The sequence below is a fragment of the Mustela erminea genome, chromosome 19, assembly GCF_009829155.1.
Source record: "Mustela erminea isolate mMusErm1 chromosome 19, mMusErm1.Pri, whole genome shotgun sequence".
Classification (NCBI taxonomy): domain Eukaryota; kingdom Metazoa; phylum Chordata; class Mammalia; order Carnivora; family Mustelidae; genus Mustela; species Mustela erminea.
This window is the reverse complement of record NC_045632.1, coordinates 18,988,495-19,008,051: the sequence shown is the minus strand read 5'-3', so window position 1 is coordinate 19,008,051 and position 19,557 is coordinate 18,988,495. Positions and strand designations below refer to the sequence as shown.

Below are 19,557 nucleotides of genomic sequence, written 5' to 3'. Positions count from 1 at the left end.
AATGATGGCCCTAGCTCTTCTGTACTTGCCATTATGTTCCAGGTCTGCTACTAAGCTCTTTTTAGTCATCTCCCACAAAAGAGGTAGTTTTATCTCATCTATTCACTGGAATTTAAAGAAGCTGGTCCTCACCTGTTCTGGAGCATTAAAATCCTCTGGAGGGCTTATTAAAGCAAAGACGTGGGGACCTAGCCCAGAGTCTTGATTCAGTAGGAGTGAAGGGAGGCCTGTACTTGTAACAAATTCCCAGGCCATGCTGTACTGGTCTGCAGGTTGGAAACTGCTGATTAGAGGAACTTTAAAAATTACTACATTCAAGAATTATCTGCATTTTTCATTGTGAATACTGACTCGGAAAGGAGAAGTGAATTATCCCACTACCCTACACAGAGAGGAAGGTCAAGGTATGCCTCACCTATTTGAGGTGAAGGGTTGCTTGAAGGGCCACTGAAATCTGTGAGCTTCTCCTTGGAACTCTTAAAAGCCACACCCCTGTATTTGGAACTTTATTATTATTTTTTATTATTTTTAAAAGATTTTATTTATTTGACAAAGATCACAAGTAGGCAGAGAGACAGGCAGAGAGAAAGGAGGAAGCAGGCTCCCCGTTGAGCAGAGAGCCCAATGTGGGGCTCCGTCCCATGACCTCAGCCAAAGGCAGAGGTTTAACCCACTGAGCCACCCAGGCGTCCCTGTTTTTGGAACTTTAACACCAGGTATCTCTTTCGAGAACAGAAAGCTTGTTGCCTAGATGCAGTCAGAAACTACATTACCCAGAAAGCCGTGTGCTTCTGACGGCGAAGATTGACGCTCAGCCAGTGACAGTGAGTGGAGAGGGGCGTTTCTCCCGCACCGTGGTCGGGACTTGTAGCTGCTGCTTCTTTAGGACGTCATTTGGCTGTAGCGATGTTTGTGTGGATCCGCGCGTCTAGGTTGAACGCTGTGGAGAGGCCGCTCCCAGAAGGGTCTTCCAGACTGAGCGAAGGACAGTGAGGACGATAGGACCTAAATCCACGGTTTTATATGAGCTCGACAGACCCTGTAACGGGGCTGTCCCCCTAGCCTGTCCGGCGCCTCGGCACTAGCCCTTCGTTCCCGAGGCACTCTCTGGGGACCCTGTTGAGGCTTTACACAGCGGACACCGAGGTCCCTGGTCACCCGGCCCAGGGCTGGGGTGAGGGGTCGGCTGAGCCCGCTGGACGCGGTAGAGTCGCTGTTTCTCGCGGTCTCGCTCGGTCCGTGGGCCTCATGGCGGCGCCGGCGCTGGTGAGTGGAGGGGTCGCGCAGGCTCACGCGATTGGGTTCTCACGGTTCAGCCCGCAGTGATATTGACCCTGGGACTCCTCGCCATTCCTTCTTAATGCTCTTGGATCTGGAGGTCCCCGGGGGAATACGGCGGGAAAGGGTGTAGATCTCATCACCCCTAACTCGAGGTTCCGAACCCGGGGGTTAGAAGGGGAGGCTTCCATTTCTGCCTCTGACCTCAGCTTGCCTTTTCACGGCGATTGGCCTCCATTCCTTCGGGTCTAAATTGGAATACCGTGTGTATTAACGATTATTCTCTCTCAGTTGAGGGAACCCGAGAGGGTATGTGTGTGACATGTGTCCTTCATTGCTCAGAGAGCAATCAGCCTGGGTGCGATTCTGAGGGGGACCAAGCTGGTCCTGCTCTGTTCTTAGGCTCACACCAGGGAGAGTCTGGCCTTTGGGCCTCCTTGCCGCAGACCTCTACCCAGATGAAAGCTGGGAGAGGGGATGGGAGCTGCGTTTTTTGAACTGCTGCTTCTCCGATTGGTGTAGAAGGTCCTAGGTCAGGTGGGGAACACAAGACAGGCACCCATCTGAAGTTTGCAGTTGCCATCTCTGTATTATAAGTGAAGCCGGTTTGCAGCTTGCAGCAGCGAATCCATTTTCCTGTAGAACACATTTTCTTACTCAGGTTTCCCCACTTTCCAAAGGTTTGGATTTAGCCACTAGCTTTTGGGAGGGAGTAGGTTAGTAAGGCAAAACCAAAAATCCTCTTGGAGTTCCTTTTGGTTGGTGAGAACAGGTGCTAATATAAGTTTTTCCTAAAAGCAAAGTTAGCAGTAAGGGGGACCTTGAGAAAGTTGGAGGATACTTTTCACTTGACTGCATTTTGGCTTAGGGATGTTTTCCTAGGAACACTGTGCTTTCAGGTAGTGGGGGAGACCTGTCTTGAAGAGTGAGTCCAATATTCATTATGGACAATATACAGGAATGCTGTGTCTCTTGGGTTGTAAACACAACAGGACTAAAGTTAACTCTCTAGCATGTCACCCTGTTCCCTCGTCCTAGCTCTGACTACCTTTGGGACTTAAGTTAGTGATTGATCTTTCCTCGGCTGGCCTGCTCCCCAACTTCACTCCAGCCTCATTCCAGTGTCCCCTGAGAGAGGCCTTCCCTGGTTGCCCCAGATAAAGTCTCCTAATGTTTGCAATCAGTTCATTCTCTTTTGTTGTTTTTTGAGCTCTTAGGGCCCTATGACTTGGTCTTGATCATTTCTTTAATTTCTTGTCGGAGACCCTTCTCCAGCCCCAGAGTGTGAGCTGCTGTTCTCTGCTCCATCTCCAGGCCTCGAACAGTGCTGGACCTGACCAGTGCCCAATAAGGGATTGAGGAATGAAAGGTTTTTCCCCTCTGGGACAATGTCATACTTAGATTAAATCGAACCCCCCCCCCCCCCGCCATGGCTGGACCTGAGGGACCTGGGTTCAGTTCTTGCCCCTTCTCATTAGACATACAACTCTGTTCCACTTGGCTTTTTTTTTCCCTTAAGATCTTATTTATTATTTGACAGATAGAGAGATCACAGCTAGGAAGAGAGACAGGCAGAGAGAGGGGAGAAGCAGGCTCCCTGCCCAGCAGAGAGCCCAGTATGGGACTCAATCCCAGGACCCTGAGATCATAACCTGAGCTGAAGGCAGAGGCTTAACCCACTGAGCCACCCAGGTGCCCCTGTTCCACTTGGTTTTGAGCCTCCATTTGCTGCTTGTGAATGGAGATGATGGCGCTTACCTTGGGGGCTTACTCTCTGCTCCTTACCGCCTACATGAGGTAATCATGGTTTTGTGTCTTTCTCCAGTAGCTTCCTGCATAGGAAGCTTTGCTCTTCCACATCTTTTATTCTGTCAGAGGCACCATGTGCCTCCTTCCTGAGCCCACAACAGAGCTAGGTTTCTCAGGAGATACTCAGGGGTTCAGGCCTTAGGCCTTTCTGGATTTTTGCCGGAGGCCAATCAGTAGGTTTGCATCTCAACTAATAGATGTATGGCCTCCCACCGTCTTTGCTTGATGTTCTAGGCTTTGGTGTCCTTCCAAGACGTGGCCGTGACCTTCACTGGGGAAGAATGGAGACATCTGGACCTGGCCCAGAGGACCTTATATCGGGAAGTGATGTTGGAGACTTGTGGGCTCCTGGTCTCACTGGGTAAGGATTCAGTGCTCTCCTGAGGTACCCACATGCTTTCATTCCACTCTTTCTGTCTAATCATGGTTGATTGAGAAGGTCTCTGGGACCCACCTTCCTGTCTCCCCACAGCCTAGGAATATTCTGTGCTAACCTCTTATTGGCCTCCCTGTGTGTGCAACAGGGATTGTTGTATAAGAAACAGTTCTCAACATTTTTACCAAGTGTCCAGCATAAGCTGGCCTCAATCTGATGTCCTTATTCCAGATCTCCATAAGAACTAAAGTGATTGGTTCAGTTTGGTTGGGTCAAATGTCCTCACAGCCCATTTAGCAGGACCTGTGGGTAATAGGAAGTTCTCCAAGTGGGTGAATCAGACAAACAGGAAGATATTTGACATCAGTGCTCATGGTATTTTTCTAAGTGGCACAATCTCAGCTAAATGGCTTTGGCCCCTGGTACCTGCACAATTGTCTCTTATTTCCTAAGGCCTGCGCCTTGCTTCTGTGCTGCTGAGGGAGATCATTTTAGAGGGTGTACAGACGTGTTATCAAATGGTGTTGATGGGCATCTAAGAAAGCTCTTCCTTTTTCCTTCCTCTTTCCTGCCTTCTGTTGTTGTTGGAAGAGTATGGGCTTGGTGCTGCATCTTTAGCTGTTCTGTGTCTGTTGGCTGATTTCCCCTTCAGAAAGAAGAGCTGTAGGATATGGAGCCTTGAGGATGCAGCGTGAGCTTCCTGGGACCAAATACAGTTATTTGGATTTTATTGTATTTTCATAGTAAACTTTGACTTAGCCAAAGTGACCTAGTATCTGTGAAGTGCTTAGAATAGAACTGGGAACATAGCAAGTATGACACATGTATTTATTATACGTACTAATCAGTAAATCCCAAATATTTTTGCACTGAAACCTGAAATGGCGAATTTTCCCAGAAATTGGTTTTAATACGAACCGATGGAGGCCCAAGGTCTCCCTTTTCCCAGACGTCCAGATGGTTACCTTGACGGGGTTCTCCCAGCCTCGTGTCCACATTGTCTCTCCCTGGAGGTCAGTCATCAGTGCAGTGAATGGTGGTAGTGACCACTGTGACTAGTTGTTGAAAGGAGATGCTCGGGGAATAGTATTCTAGGTGGAGGGACTAACAGGAGCCAAGTCCCAGTGGGGACAGGGATTCAGTTCCATGACAGATGAAGGAAGGTCTCATTTAACTCTGACACTGCCCGCTGCCTGAGCTCAGGGCCAGGCATCTGGCAGACACCAGTGACCATTCACTGTGGGACAGTAGATGCATTCTGGCCTATAGTACAGGATCTTCTAGTCCGAGTTTCTCAGGGTCCCGGTGCCTTAGTCACTGGTTTCTCTAGAATCCTCCTGTCTCTAAGTCTTCACATTTGGCAAAATGCATTTGGAGTGTGTCCCAGGAAACACCCTCGTGCTGATTTCACCCCTGAAAGACGTAATGACTTTGCCTGATGAGAAGCCCTGAGGTGATGCTGACTCCTGGCCTGGCAGATGGCCAATCGAGGCATGTCTGTTCGCTTGGTCAAGGCCATCAGGCCGGTATCCTCGAAGTAGCCATGAGATGCTACAGCAGCAGGTCGGGCGGCAGGCCCTCACCTTCATCTCTGTCTTCCCAACTTGGAGTAAAGGCTTGCTCTTCAGAGTGGGTAGCAGATTTAGGTCATGGCCAACTTCGGACATCTGACAGCAATAGATGCCGTTCAGCAGGTGATTTAGTCCAGTGTTTTTAGCCATCTTCCGGCCCTGGAATCACCTGGGGGGCTTTTCAGACTTCCTGTGTTCTGTTCTTATGCCCAGAGATTTGGTTTAATTAGTTCTGTGTTCAAACCAGACATCTCCAGATAGTTCTGATCCACGGGGAGGTTGAATTCTACTGGCTTCATTAGGGAACACCTTCTGGAAAGAGAGTCGTTTCCTTTCTGGAGTTTCATGGTGGTGTGTGAAAGGTGTATACTCCTGTGTGCTCGAGACCTCCTTTTGTCCTTCCCTGCGTACCCACATCCCAATTATCTCTCCATGCACAGGGAGTCCTGTTCCCAAAGCAGAGCTGATCTCCCTAGTGGAGCAGGGGCAGGAACTGTGGACAGTGACGAGAGGCCTCTCCAAAAGCACGTATACAGGTAGGTGGCTGAGAGCCTGGCAGGTGGGTGTCCTGGCATATGGGTTTTATGGCAACTGACAGACCCCCAGGAGATCACTGCGTCTGAAATTCCACAGGCAGCTTTTTTTCATGGTCTTCCTGGGGTCTTGGTTGGTCATGGAGCACTCCACACTGTGTTTCTCCTGTCTTTCCATCCCATCACACTCTTCTTCTTTATTAGTTAGGACTTGGTATGCAGAGTACCAGACAAGCTCTAAATGCTTCGCTAGCCATAAGCATTTACGATTGTTATATTTTCTTCTTGGACTGTCCTCCTTGTTATTATATAGTGTCCTTCTATGTCATTTGTCAGTCTTTGTTTTAACGTGTCCAAAATAAGTATTGCTGTCTGGCTTTCCTTTGGCATCCATTTGTATGATAGATGTTTCTCTGTCCTCCTCATTTTCTCTTCTTCCTCGCTCTCTTCCTCGCTCTCTTTCTTTTTTTCTCTCCTTCCTTCCTTCCTTCTCCCTTCCTTCCTCTCTCTTTCTCTCTCTTTCTTTAATGTAGGTTCAACACCAAGGGCAGAGCCCACTATGGGATTTGACCTCATGACCTTGAGATCAAGAACTGAGCTGAGATCAAGAGTTGGAGGCTTCTAGCGGTGCCTGGGTGGCTCATTGGGTTAAGTCTCTGCCTTCAGCTCAGGTCATGATCTCAGGGTCCTGGGATCGAGCCCCGCATCGGGTTCTCTGCTCCGTAGGGAGCCTGCTTCCCCCTCTCTCTCTGCCTGCCTCTCTGCCTACCTGTGATCTCTCACTCTCTGTCAAATAAATAAATAAAATCTTTTAAAAATTGTTGGAGGTTTCTAACAGACATATGAAAAAATGCTCAACATCACTCTACATCAGGGAAATACAAATCAAAACCACAATGAGATACCACCTCACACCAGTCAGAATGGCTAAAATTAACTCAGGAATCAACAGATGTTGGAAAGGATGGAGAGATAGGGGAACACACTTACACTGTTAGTGGGAATGCATACTGGTGGCCAGTCTGGAAAACAGTATGGAGGTTCCTCAAAAAGTTAAAAATAGAGCTACTCTGTGACCCAGCAATTGCACTGCTAGGTATTTATCCAAAGGATACAAACATAGTGATTTGAAGGGGCAAATGTACCCTAGTGTTTACAGAAGCAGTGTCTACAATAGCTGAACTATGGAAAGAGCCCAGATGTCCACTGACAGGTGAGTAGATAAAAAAGATGCGGTGTACACACACACACACACACACACACACACACACACACACGCACACACACAGGAATATTACTCAGCCATCAAAAAGAATGAAATCTTGCCTTTTGCAACAACGTGGATAAAGGGTATTATGCTAAGCAAAAGGCAAATACCATATGATTTCATTCATATGTGGAGTTTAAGAAACAAAACAGATAAACATAGGGGAAGGGAAGGAATAAAGTAAGATAAAAGCAGAGAGGGAGGCAAACCATAAGAGACTCTTAACTATAGGAAACAACCTGAGGGTTCCTGGAGGGGAGGTTGTTGGGGGGGACGGGGTAATTGGATGATGGGCATTAAGGAGGGTACTTGATATAATGTGCACTGGGTATTCTATGCAACTGATGAATCACTATACTCTACCCCTGAAACTAATAATACACTGTACATTAACTAAATTGAATTTAAGTAAAAAATTTTAAGTGTCGGAGGCTTAACCAACTGAGCCACGCAGGCATCCCTCTATCTTATCGCTTTCAATCTGCAGGTATCTTTCGGTCTAAAATGGGTCTCTTGTAGGCAGTATATAGATGGGTCTTGTTTTTATATCCATTCTTTCACCCTGTAACTTTTGATTGGAGCATTTAGCCCATTTACATTCAGAGTAATTATTGATGGATATATATTGGCTGCCATTTTATTACTTGTTTTGTGGTTATTTCTGTAGTTTTTCTCAGATCCTTTTGTCTTTTGCTCTTTCACGTTTTGCTGATTTTCTTGAGTGATATATTTGGATTTCTTTCTCTTTATTCTTTGCATATTTATAAGTGCTTTTTGATACATGGTTGCCACCAGATAAATTTTTCTGTCTCCTCACTTTGCTTCTCTATGTCTGTTTCTGTGTGTTAAGATAAGTCAGCTTAAAAAAAAAAGTCATCTGTGTCTTCCGCTCTTGAAAGTAGTGACTCTATGAAGAGGTCCTGGAGTGCCCTGTTGTGTGATGTCCCCTTGTTCAGAACCTTGGCCCTTCAGGAGAGTATCCGGCATGTGTTGCTTACATCCTGCTGCTGTGTCGGAGTCACTTTTCCTTTCAGTGCTGTTGTCCACACTGACTCTGCCTGTTGTTGGCTATGCTTGTTCTCTGTGGTGTTAGTGGGACCCAGGCAGGCCAGGGAGTAGTACCCACCTGGGAACTCAGGAGCAGGGTGGGCATATTAGCTAGATTGGCCCTAGACCACTAGTCCTGTGAGGATCTCCTGAGGTCCTGCGGTGGCTGGGGGCACAAGGCTGAGCACAGCATACAGTGTTGGCTGGAGCAGGCTGCCGTGCACAGTGCAGTGGTTGGGGGGGTCTTGGTGGCTAGGTGTAGCGCATGGCAGCAGCTGGGCACTCAGTGGCTGGGCACAGTGCCCGCTGATGATGGGGAGTGCGTGGCTGGTCGTGGCCCGTGAAGGTGGCTGGTAGGAATGACCGGGCAGGGTGTGCAATGGCACCTGTGGGTGTCTGGCTAGGCAGAGCTTGCAGTGCTGGCTTGGTGGGGGGGCATTCCTGGGAAAAACACAAGCATGGCTGGGGGCCCACAACTGGGTGTGGCACGGCACATGTGTGTGGCATGCACATCCCTGCACGTATCCATCCTTCCATTTGCGAAGCAGATATTTGGATGCAGTCCCTAGCCTTGTTCTCTTCTTGGCCTCCTGTCTTATGAAACCTCAAGGGGATATTTGCCTTTGTCAGCCTCACAGTTGAACTAAGAGCTGCTGGAGCCATGGAAGGAGAGGCATTGCTGCAGATTTGTGATCTCTCCCCACTCATGTTCCTTCCAGCTGCTTGGCCAGCAAGTGTCCTGCCCTCCCCTCCTCACCCCTTAGAGGCTGTCTCATACCTTCACCCCGCTCTGCCATTCCATGTCTTCACTTGAATGTTCCAGGACTCCAGTCTCCCACTGTCGTCTTAAAAAGAACCTCATGATTTGGCCCTCTTCTCCCATCTCCCCATTTTCAACTACTGGTCGTACCATTCCGTAAGTCAAGGAAGCCAGGAACAAAAGGAAGACCCTATACCGCCTGCATCATCTTCCTACCCTCTAGGCCGCCATTCCTGAATCTCAATCACGTTTCATCTTCCATATCTCCAGAATCTGTCACTTTCACCAGCTCTGTCATTTGCCCATGAGCTTCCTTGTCCAAGCCATACTCATCTCTTGCCTGATGATGCTAGCAGACTCCCAGTCACTCTCCCTGTATCTGTTGCCTGCCTCTGGTCCCCTCTCTGTCTTCCATCCGCTTCCTTATCCGCTCACCATCCTTCCAGATACCACCACCCACCTTGCCGCTGGTAACTCACCATGTGACCTACTTCACATTCAGAAGAGAGATTACACACTCAGCCTTCTTTCTGTTTACCCTGGATAGACTCATCCTGAGCCTTCCTTCTCACTTCTGTGGGAGAGTTCTCATGCGTGACGAGAGTTCCCCCAGCAGAGTCTAGATCACACTGTCGCCTGACTTCTCAGGTATATTAGTTATCTGTTGCTGCCTGGCAGTATTCCCACAAACATAGCTCAAAATATCCCTTATTACCTGTTACCCATCTGTGGCTTGGAGGTGCAGACACAACTTGGAGGGGTCCGCCTCACGCCACAGTCAGGGACCCCTCACACCTGTCACCTTCCTTCTTCAGATCAGGCGGTGGTGGGAGACACTCCAGCAAGAGGGGTACAGCACACAGCCCCATCTTGTACATTCTGCCGCCTGGGCCCGGCCACAGTCTGTTCTTTAGAAGCCAATCAAGCCAATCTGGCATTTCGCCCGAGAGCGTCATAGCAGGGTGTAAGCACCACGAGGTAGGAATTAAGAGATTCCATACAGGAGGCTGCTGCCTCCGGGACCTTGATCTTCACTTACTTCCTGCCCCTTCTGTATCTTCACCTTCTCTCAACTCAATACGGAAAACACAGTGAAGTTTCAGACACGTGGGGGAAGCATGAAACCAAAATGTTCTTGACTGTCCAGCACATGTAACTGTTGACGACTCTGTTTCACGGGAACAAGCAAGCTTCTGGGAGGACTTTTCTCATTCTCTGAAGAGACAGCTACCCAGGACTTCTAGGCTTCCCCATTACTGTTTTACTATTTTCTTTAATTGCTGTTTGAAGGTGTAACTTACAGTAAATATATAGATTTTAAAGGTTCATCTTCATGAAATACTACATGTATAAACCCAACTATCCACCACACAGGTCAAGAAATATTTCCAGTACCTCCCAGGTTTCTTCTGCTCCCTCTTTATTAATATCCCCTTTTACCGAAGTAGCCAAGATTCAATTCAATCACTAGATTAGTTTTAAAGACTTAGAAATGGACCCCCACAGTGCATAATACTGTTACGTCTCTGTCTTCTTTTGATAATTGTGGCTCCGAGTTTCCCTCATCTGGGTTGCAAAATTCAGAGTTATTTCTTAACTGGGCAATGTCTCAGTGAATGAATAGGTTTTATATATCCATTTTCTTGTTATCTGGCTTGTTCTCTCCAGTTTCAGAATATTGTGAAGAATGCAGCTGTGAATATTCTTGATCATATTTTTTGTTGGATCTAAGCACACATTTCTGTTGGGAATATGCAAATGAGTGGCCTGGCTGGATTATGGTGTAGATACATGATTAGCTTCAGTACAAATCACCAAACAGTTTCAAAGCGACATTATTTCACATTCCCAGTAGACATGCGTAAGAGTCGTCAGCTGCTATGCATACTGGGGAGCAGGTATTTATTATTTGAGACCCAGTAGTGTTTTTCAGCACCACACTACTGAAAATGTTCTTACTCACGTTACTGCTGACATTCTGGCTGGCAAGTGCAGGACCTCTAATGATGATAAGAGGGGTGTACAGCTTACTGAACATTTGCTGTGTCCTGGGATGGTTGATTGACATACCTTTTCTTATGTTATTGTGAACATTGTTATGTTTCCTCCCCAAATTCATAATTGGAGCTGGGGGTTAGGGCCTCCAGTGTGATGCTGTCAGGTTGGGATTTGGGGAGATGATTGGGTTTAGATGAGCTCATGAGGGTGGAGCCCCCGTGATGGGATTGGTGTCCTCATAAGACAAAGGGAGACCATCTTCTTTCCTAGGTGTCGTATGAGTGCTGGTGATGGTTAGGAGAAGAGGGAGAACACTCTAGTGTCTCTTCTTAGAAGGACACTAATCCTACCAGATCGGGGACCTACCCTGATCACCTCATTTCACCTCAGTTGCTTCCATAAAGGCCCTATTTCCAAATTCACATTGGAGGTTAGGGCTTCAACACGTGAATTTTGGGAGAACACAAACGTGGAGTTCGTAACAAAATTTGCTTTTAGAGTAAATATAAGGGCTATTTATATATTGTTTTTCTTGCGTCAGTTTGGTAATTTGAATCTTTCAAGGAGTTTTTCCACTTCATCTAATTATTCTATCTATTACATTTTAAGATTGTTTTATCATGTTAAATTTTATGTTATGTATTTACCACAGTAAATAAGGCTTAAAAAATGAATATACATGTATGTGTATATATATACACATACATACATATGTGTATACACATACATACATATGTGTGTGTGTGTATATATATATATATATAAATATATATATATATTAATCGCCTGGTGCTCATCATGCCAAGTACACTCCTTAATCCCCATCACCTTTTTAACCCATCCCCCCATCCACTCATTTCCCCTCTAGTAACCATCAGTTTGTTCTCTATAGTTAAGAATCTGTTTCCTGGTTTGTGTCTCTCTGTCTGTCTCTTTTTTACCCTTTGCTCATTTGTTTTGTTTCTTAAATTCCACATATAATTGAACTCATATGGTATTTGTCTTTCTCTGATCACTTACCATTATACTCTGTAGCTGCATCCATGTTGTTGCAAATGACAAGATTTCTTTCCTTTTTTATGGCTGAATAATATTTCATTGTGTATGTATAACTCATCTCCTTTATCCATGCATCAGTCAGTGGACAGTTGGGCTGTATCTTGGTCACTGTAAATAATGTAGCAGTAAACACAGGGATGTATGTATCCTATGTATGTGTTTTTATAACGCCACATAAACTGACATTCTCAAAATAGGCTTAAACATTACTTCATTATACTCAAGTGTACACATACTTACTTGAACTTTATGGAAAGTATAACATAGGTTATATTGTCTTATATGATTTGTACTTTTTATTCAGCAGTATATTATTAAGATTCCCCATGCGTGGGGTGTCTGGATGGCTCAGTGGGTTAAAGCCTCTGCCTTCGACTCAGGTCATGATCCCAGGGTCCTGGGATTGAGCCCCACATAGGACTTCCTGCTCAGCGGGGAACCTGCTTCCTCCTCTCTCTCTGCCTGCCTCTCTGCCTACTTGTGATCTCTATCTGTCAAATAAATAAATAAAATCTTAAAAAGAAAAAGATTCCTCATGCGTGTAGTATAGTTCACTCTTTTTTTTTCTGTAGTCATTTTCCTGAATATAACACAATGTATTCATTTATTTTCATGGGCAATTTCATGTATCTAGTTTCTTATACCCACAAAGAATGCTCTTGTAGAAATTTACGTACATATGTCCTCATGAGTATGTGTAAGAATTTCTCTTAGTAGTGTTCCTAGGGCTAGAATTTTTTGATGATTATAGGTGAGCAAAAGGAGAACTTCAGTAGATGCTGCCCTGCTGTTTTCTCAAATGGTATCTTACCTGTTTACACTTCACCTGCATTGTATTAATGATTCTGTGGCTCTGCATTCTTTCCAACTATTACATTCGTAAGTTTGTTCAATCGGGTGAATATAATATGGTATCTCCTTGTGGTATTTTTGCTCCTTCCCTCATCCAGGAAAGTTGAGCACCTGTTCATATGTTGATTGGCTAATGTAGATCTTCTGTGAAATGTCAGTTCGTACCAATATGCTTAATTTTCATTTTGGAAGTGGAGTGCTGAACTTACCAGCTGTAATTGTGGTTTTGTCTGTTTCTCTGTTGAACTCAGTTTTTGGGTTATTTTGAGGCTGTGGTATTTGTTGCATACAGATTTAGGATTGTTATGTCTTCCTGGTGGATTGATTTTTTTTTATCATTCGATAATGTCCCTCTTTTTCTCATTTACTTTGCTCTGTAGTCTATGGTATCTGATATTAATATAGATACCCTTGTTTGCCTTTTAAAAAATTATATTTACTTTAGTCAAATTGACTAGTCTTTGCATTTACAGTGAATGGTTTTTTATCTTGTTTGTGAAATCTTTCACTCTCCCAAGATCTAAAAGATAATCATTTTTACTGTTTATTAAATGTTGTGAGTGTTGTGCTTCTGACAGGTCTTAATCAGTCTGGCATGAAGGTAGGAATGTGGTTTCATTTTTCCCCATATGGGAAATGATTTCTCAAGATCCATTTGTGGAATAGTCCCTCCTTTTCCCGCTGGGCCTCTCTGTGACTTCTGTCGTATTTCAAAGTTCATACATAGATTTCTGAGCTCTTATTTCTGTTTTTTCCTTTGACAGTTTGACAGTTGATCTTAAATCTGTTCCTACATCATACTGCCTTGATGTACATAATCATCATAATTCTAGTTCCTCAAAGGGCAAGGCTCCCTTCTTTATTCTTCTGTGGAGAGAGCCTGGTCTGTTTGTTCATTTGTATAAATTCCACAAAGTGAGAAATCATTTTGTGAACATCCTTGAAAAATTCTATCAGGATTTTATCTGAAGTTGTATTGAATTTATAGATGAATTTAAGGATAATGCAATCCCCCTTTTCATATAGATCTTCATTAATGTGGTAAATTTATAATTCTCTTCATCTAGAATCTAGATGAATCTAGAATAGGTATCTATTTGGTGTCTATTCACCTGGTCTTTACTCAGATGAAGCAGACTCAGTACGCCCACCCAGCAGTTTCTCATCATCTCCCACAATCTCACAGCCCAGAATCCTGAGATTTTTTTTTCTCTTCTGCCCCTGCCTGCTGCTCCAGCCTCATCTCCACCATCCTCCCATCCACTTCACTTTGCCTGGCATCCAGAAGCTTTTCCACATGGCCTCCACTGACCTCTTTCTGTCTCCCATGTGGGTCAGGTTAGTTGTCCTTTCCCTGTGCTATCATACCATGGAATTTTAGGGCACAGTCATTACACGCAGTGTAGTCTTTACTCTGCCCGCCCTCCCCTATTCTGGAGAGTGAGGGGACATCTCCACTCCAGATTCTGCATGCCCTGCCCCAGCTTTTCTTCCTGAGTTGCCTTTTAGAGACATCTAGAGTCCAAGGATTAGTGAAGAAAGAAATTGTAAACCTGGGCTTAGTAGGTATATAAATGCCACAGGCATTAGAGGAATTATTTTAATTTTCATTCTATCCCTATTGGTAATTTTGTTTGTTCTGTGTCGACGTGACTAATAGACACCTTTCTGTATAGGATTCCCTTCAGGTGAAAAAGCAAAACCTGAGACCACAGAGCTTACTGCTTCTCAGCTCGCCTTCACTGAGGAAGCCCCCTTTGAGGAACAAGTGACCCAGGGAGTCTCAAGGGATTCCAGGTTGGGGCAAGCAAGGGATCAGGAGAAGCTATCAGAAGTGCAGGAAGCGAACTTGAGGCCAGGGGCGGACCCCCACAAGGAGACATGCCCTAGGAAGCTGACCCATAAACGTGATGATTTGGAGACCGGTGATCGTTTGTGTTTCACGGTTTTGCAGGAGCGAGTCACTACACAAGGTGATCTACGTGAACATGAGCAAGGACCAGGCAAAGACCCTGTGATAGAGGCAAGGAATAGCCTGTATAAATGCAAAGAATGTGGGAAAAGGTTTAGCAAGAATTGGGCTCTTGTTCGGCATCAGCAGATTCATGCCGGAGTGAAGCCCTTTAAATGCAGTGAATGTGGGAAAGCCTGTCGTTATATGGCAGACTTCATTCGACACATGAGGTTTCATACTGGGGAAAAACCATACAAGTGTGTTGAGTGTGGGAAGGCGTTCAAACGCAGGTCTCACCTCACAGAGCACCAGCGCATTCACACTGGAGATAAGCCCTATGAGTGCAAAGAATGTGGTAAAACTTTCACCCACCGCTCTTCTTTTAACCAACATAATATGACCCACACTAGGGAAAAGCCCTTTTTGTGCAAAGAATGTGGAAAAGCTTTTTACTACAGCTCTTCTTTTGCTCAACACATGAGGATTCACACCGGAAAGAAACTCTATGAGTGCAGTGAATGTGGAAAGGCCTTCACTCACCGCTCCACTTTTATCCAGCACAATATGACCCACACCGGAGAAAAGCCCTTCTTGTGCAAAGAATGTGGAAAAGCCTTTTGCCTCAGCTCATCCTTCACTCAGCACATGAGGATTCACACTGGAGAGAAACCCTACGAGTGCGACGACTGTGGAAAGGCCTTCACTCACCGCTCTACTTTTATCCGGCACAAGAGGACTCATACCGGAGAGAAGCCCTTTGAATGCAAGGAATGTGGGAAAACCTTCTGCGACAGCTCTTCCTTAATCCAACACATAAGGATTCACACTGGCGAGAGGCCCTATAAGTGCAGTGATTGTGGAAAAGCCTTTACACACCACTCTGTTTTTATCCGACATCATAGGACCCACAGTGGGGAAAAACCCTTGGAGTGTAAAGAATGTGCAAAAGCCTTTTACTACAGCTCTTCCTTTACTCGACACATGAGGATCCACACTGGCGAGAAGCCCTACGTATGCAGAGAATGCGGGAAGGCCTTTACCCAACCTGCAAATTTTGTTCGTCATAATAGGATCCACACTGGAGAAAAACCATATGAGTGCAAACACTGTAAGAAGGCTTTTTGTGACAACTTTGCTTTAACTCAGCACATGAGAACTCACACTGGAGAGAAACCCTTTGAATGTGGTGAATGTGGAAAAACCTTCAGCCACAGTTCCTCCTTCACTCACCATCGAAAAATTCATACCAGAGTTTAAAGGCCTGTGCAGGTTGTTTACATCAGTCAATTTTAGTGAACACCTACTGGTGAAATACCTTTTCTTTTGAATGTAACCATTCAGGAAAAACCTTTTGGCGGGTGAAATATCTTGCTCATTATCTGAGAATTCATACTGAAGAGAAACATAATTGCCATCCGTGTGAAAGCTTTTTGTGGCAGGTCATCTCAAGGGTCATATTAGAAATTGACCCAGCCTAGACCCTTACACTACCCTCGAGAGTCATCCACGAGTGAGACCCAGTGGTTATGCATTTAGGAAATATGTCTGCAAGAACTCTTCCTATATTTGGGGCACCTGGGTGGCTCAGTGGGTTAAAGCCTCTGCCTTTGTCTCAGGTCATGATCCCAGGGTCCTGGGATCGAGCCCCACATTGGGCTTTCTGCTCAGCGGGGAGCCTGCTTTCTCCTCTCTCTCTGCCTGCTTCTCTCCCTACTTCTGATCTCTGTCTGTCAAATAAATAAATAAAAATCTTAAAAAAAACTTAAAAAAAAAAAAGAATCCTTCCTATATTTATACTATAAAACCACCTCAAGGGTGTTTTAAAAGTACAATGAGAGGTAGAGGAGGAGATATAGAAGAGAAAGGGAAAAGAAAAGAGTGTACGGCTTCTTTCCAATTTCCTTGCCAAGCTTGTGATAATTTGTCATTGGGGTTGGGGTGGGGAATGGTGTAGGTATGAGAGATAGAAAGACCTCATTCCCTCTATGTGTGTGTGTGTGTTTTAAGATTTATTTATTTGGGAGAGAGCGAGAGAGAACATGGATGGGGGAGAGGGAGAAGCAGGCTCCCTGCTGAGCAGGGGGTCTGATGTGGGCGTCAATCCCAGGACCCCAGGATCATGACCTGAGCTGAAGGCAGATGCTTAACTGACTGAGCCACCAGGCATCCCTGTGTATTTTTTATATATCTATCGTCAGGAGAACTGGAACATTGAAGGCAGCTCTGCTGTCAACATTTCTTGAAAATATTCCTTATTCTAAAACATTGTCATTTTTACCCTTGAGGAACATAAATGTTGGTGAGAGATTTAGAGGCCCAAGTCATGAAATACTTAACACACATACACACACTCGTATATTTAGTCAATTCTTGTTATTCATTGTAGTTGTGTTCTATACATCCATCACAAACACTGAATTAATACTGAACCATTGCTCCTAAGGGAAATGCAGACACGTTCATCTGAGCCTCTGTTTACATTTTCATCAACCAAACAATGCATAACCTGTCATGGATTTTTTTTTCTATTTAAAGGCACCTGAATTGAATATATGTTTCTCAGAAATAAATTATTTGCAGTATTATAATAAAAATATTTCAATTACATCATTTTGTATAGTATATTCTGTTATTACTGTACTTTAAGTCATTCATACAATACAATTTAATACTTGTACATAAACACAGTAAACAGTACAATAATGTGAACACCTACACTATGCTATACTGTACAGTCATTCAGAGAAAGTGCAGAAAAAGTTAAAATTAATCAAAGATTAATATTAAATAGTTTTGATAGAGCTGTGGGATGTGGCAGGGGGCAGTGCATTTTGGATAAACTTCTTGACCTTGGCTTACCCCAAGAAAACCAAAGGAGTAGTTGATGGTACTTATTTCAAGCCACTGAAGTGCCTTGAAAAATTGCACAAGGCTGCATTTGCTAATAGGGTCCCATTGTTTCATGTCATTGAAAATTCTTCCAAGGCAGAATTTCATTCTGATATTATGGCTGCTGTGAGAGAGACAGTTCATTCAGCGGTAGATGGATTTTCATCCCTATCTTCATCATTACTGACTTCAGTGCCTTGTTTTGCCTTCCTTCTGGGTCTTAGTGGGCTCTACTACCTTTTCTACCAAAATTTCTTCCACATCCTCATGTCCTTGAAGATTTTCCCACTTATTTGCCTTCCAATACGCATTATGTGTTTGACACTGACCTTTATATTTTCCATAACTCTGCCAAAGCCTTTGAAATTTTTCAGGCAGTCTGCCCATTTTTCCAGATATTACTGATAGTGGTCTGCCTGATACTGTACCAGGCTGTGCACCACGATCACCAATGGAGCATAGAGAAACCAACTTCCAGTAGTCCGTCATGTGGTTTCCTTGCTGGTGTTGTATTGGTTTACCATAAATTTCCCTCATGTTGTGCGCCACGAAAGCTTTATTATGTCCTGATTGAGAGGTTAGGTGACCTAATGTTTAGGAGCATGAAAAGAACATCTAGGTTGGGGTGGACATTTGAAAGTTCTTCATGGCAATGGACTGGGGCATTATTCAAAATCAATACAACCTTGGAGGCAAGGTTTCTGCCATAGAGATAGCAGTCAGCTTCTTGGATGAGCAGTTGTGGAAGCGATCCCAGAATGTTTCTGAAATCTCATATGTCATTATCTCAAACTTCTGGAATTTCCTTTTACGTTCTTGTGGATTTGGGGCTCTGTATACCTTTAGGGATTTGCATTTAAAGTCGGTTGCTGTGGGTATTGACACACAGTAGCAAGACTGCATGATATTTGAATAATTTGAAGATGGGATTTGGAGGCCATTTTCATTGTATAGGATCATTTGTCAAGAGTCAATGAAAACAAGCCAGGGGGTGCCTGGGTGTCTCAGTGGGTTGAGCCTCTGCCTTCGGCTCAGGTCATGATCCCAGGATCCTGGGATTGAGTCCCGCATTGGGCTCTCTGCTCAGCAGGGAGCCTGCTTCCACCTCTCTCTCTCTGCCTGCCTCTCTGCCTACTTGCGATCTCTGTCAAATAAATAAAAATCTTTATAAAAACAAAAGAAAAAAAGAAAAGCCAGTCTCACTGGCATTGAAACCTGCTCTTCCACATAACACTTTCTCTGTATTAATATTTAGCAGGTATTTAAACAATTATTCCACAGCCTCCTGATCTGCAGGATTTGCTTTATCTACACACTGTTCATACTGTATTGTCTCTTGAAATGTGCAAGCCAGCCAACTAGCTAATCAGGTTTCGCATTGTCCCTATCTGGGTAAGGACTAAATTTTGGCTTTCAGCCTCAGAACAGTGCCTTCCTATACTTTTTTATGGGTCTTTATCTCACAAATCCACAATTTGAGCTGCTTTTTAAAATCTTTTTCATAGCTTCGTCACCCACTATGAAAGATACTTTTAACATTTTCTGGAATGACTTCATGTACAGATCAGTGCATTTCTTCGTCCTACTTGATAATATGCCATATTGTTGATTCATTGACATTGAACTCTGAGCCAACAGCAGTACAACTGCCCGAAGGTAGTCCATCTAACACATGTGTGTACTTTAAGGTCCATCACAGCCCTCTTGCACTTACATACACTGGACAGCACCAGATGCTTCGGTGGCGTAGTTGGTCAAGTGCCTGACTCTTGATTTTGGTTCAGGTCATGATCTCAGAGTCATGGGACTGAGCCCTGTGTTGGGCTCCATGCTCCGTGGAGTCTGCTTGATATTCTCCCTCTCCCGACCCCCTGCTGCACTCTCTCTCTTTCTAATAAGTAAATTTTTAAAAAAAGAAATTAAGTCCAAATTAGGTAGAAATAAATGATAAAGCTAAGAGCAGAAATAAAAAATAAACAGAAAAATCAACATACTAGAAATAGATTTTTAAAAGGCTAATGAAATTGACACCCCCCTAGAAAACCTGACCAGGAAATTAAAAAAAAGAAAAAAAATGATATTTTTTTTTTAAAAGATTTTATTTATTTATTTGATCACAAGTAGGCAGAGAGGCAGGCAGAGAGAGAGAGAAGGAAGCAGGCTC

The 19,557-nt window shown here is 44.4% G+C and overlaps 1 protein-coding gene across 1 annotated transcript; it reads left to right on the top strand.

Annotated features, from left to right (window-relative positions):
* The first annotated feature begins 854 nt into the window (after positions 1–854).
* Positions 855–16,134, top strand: ZNF599 (zinc finger protein 599). The gene is made up of 4 exons (XM_032324285.1): positions 855–1,266; positions 3,322–3,448; positions 5,475–5,570; positions 14,239–16,134. The coding sequence occupies exons 1-4, from the start codon at positions 1,249–1,251 to the stop codon at positions 15,759–15,761; spliced, it is 1,764 nt and encodes a 587-aa protein (XP_032180176.1). The 5' UTR covers positions 855–1,248; the 3' UTR covers positions 15,762–16,134.
* Positions 16,135–19,557: the final 3,423 nt, after the last annotated feature.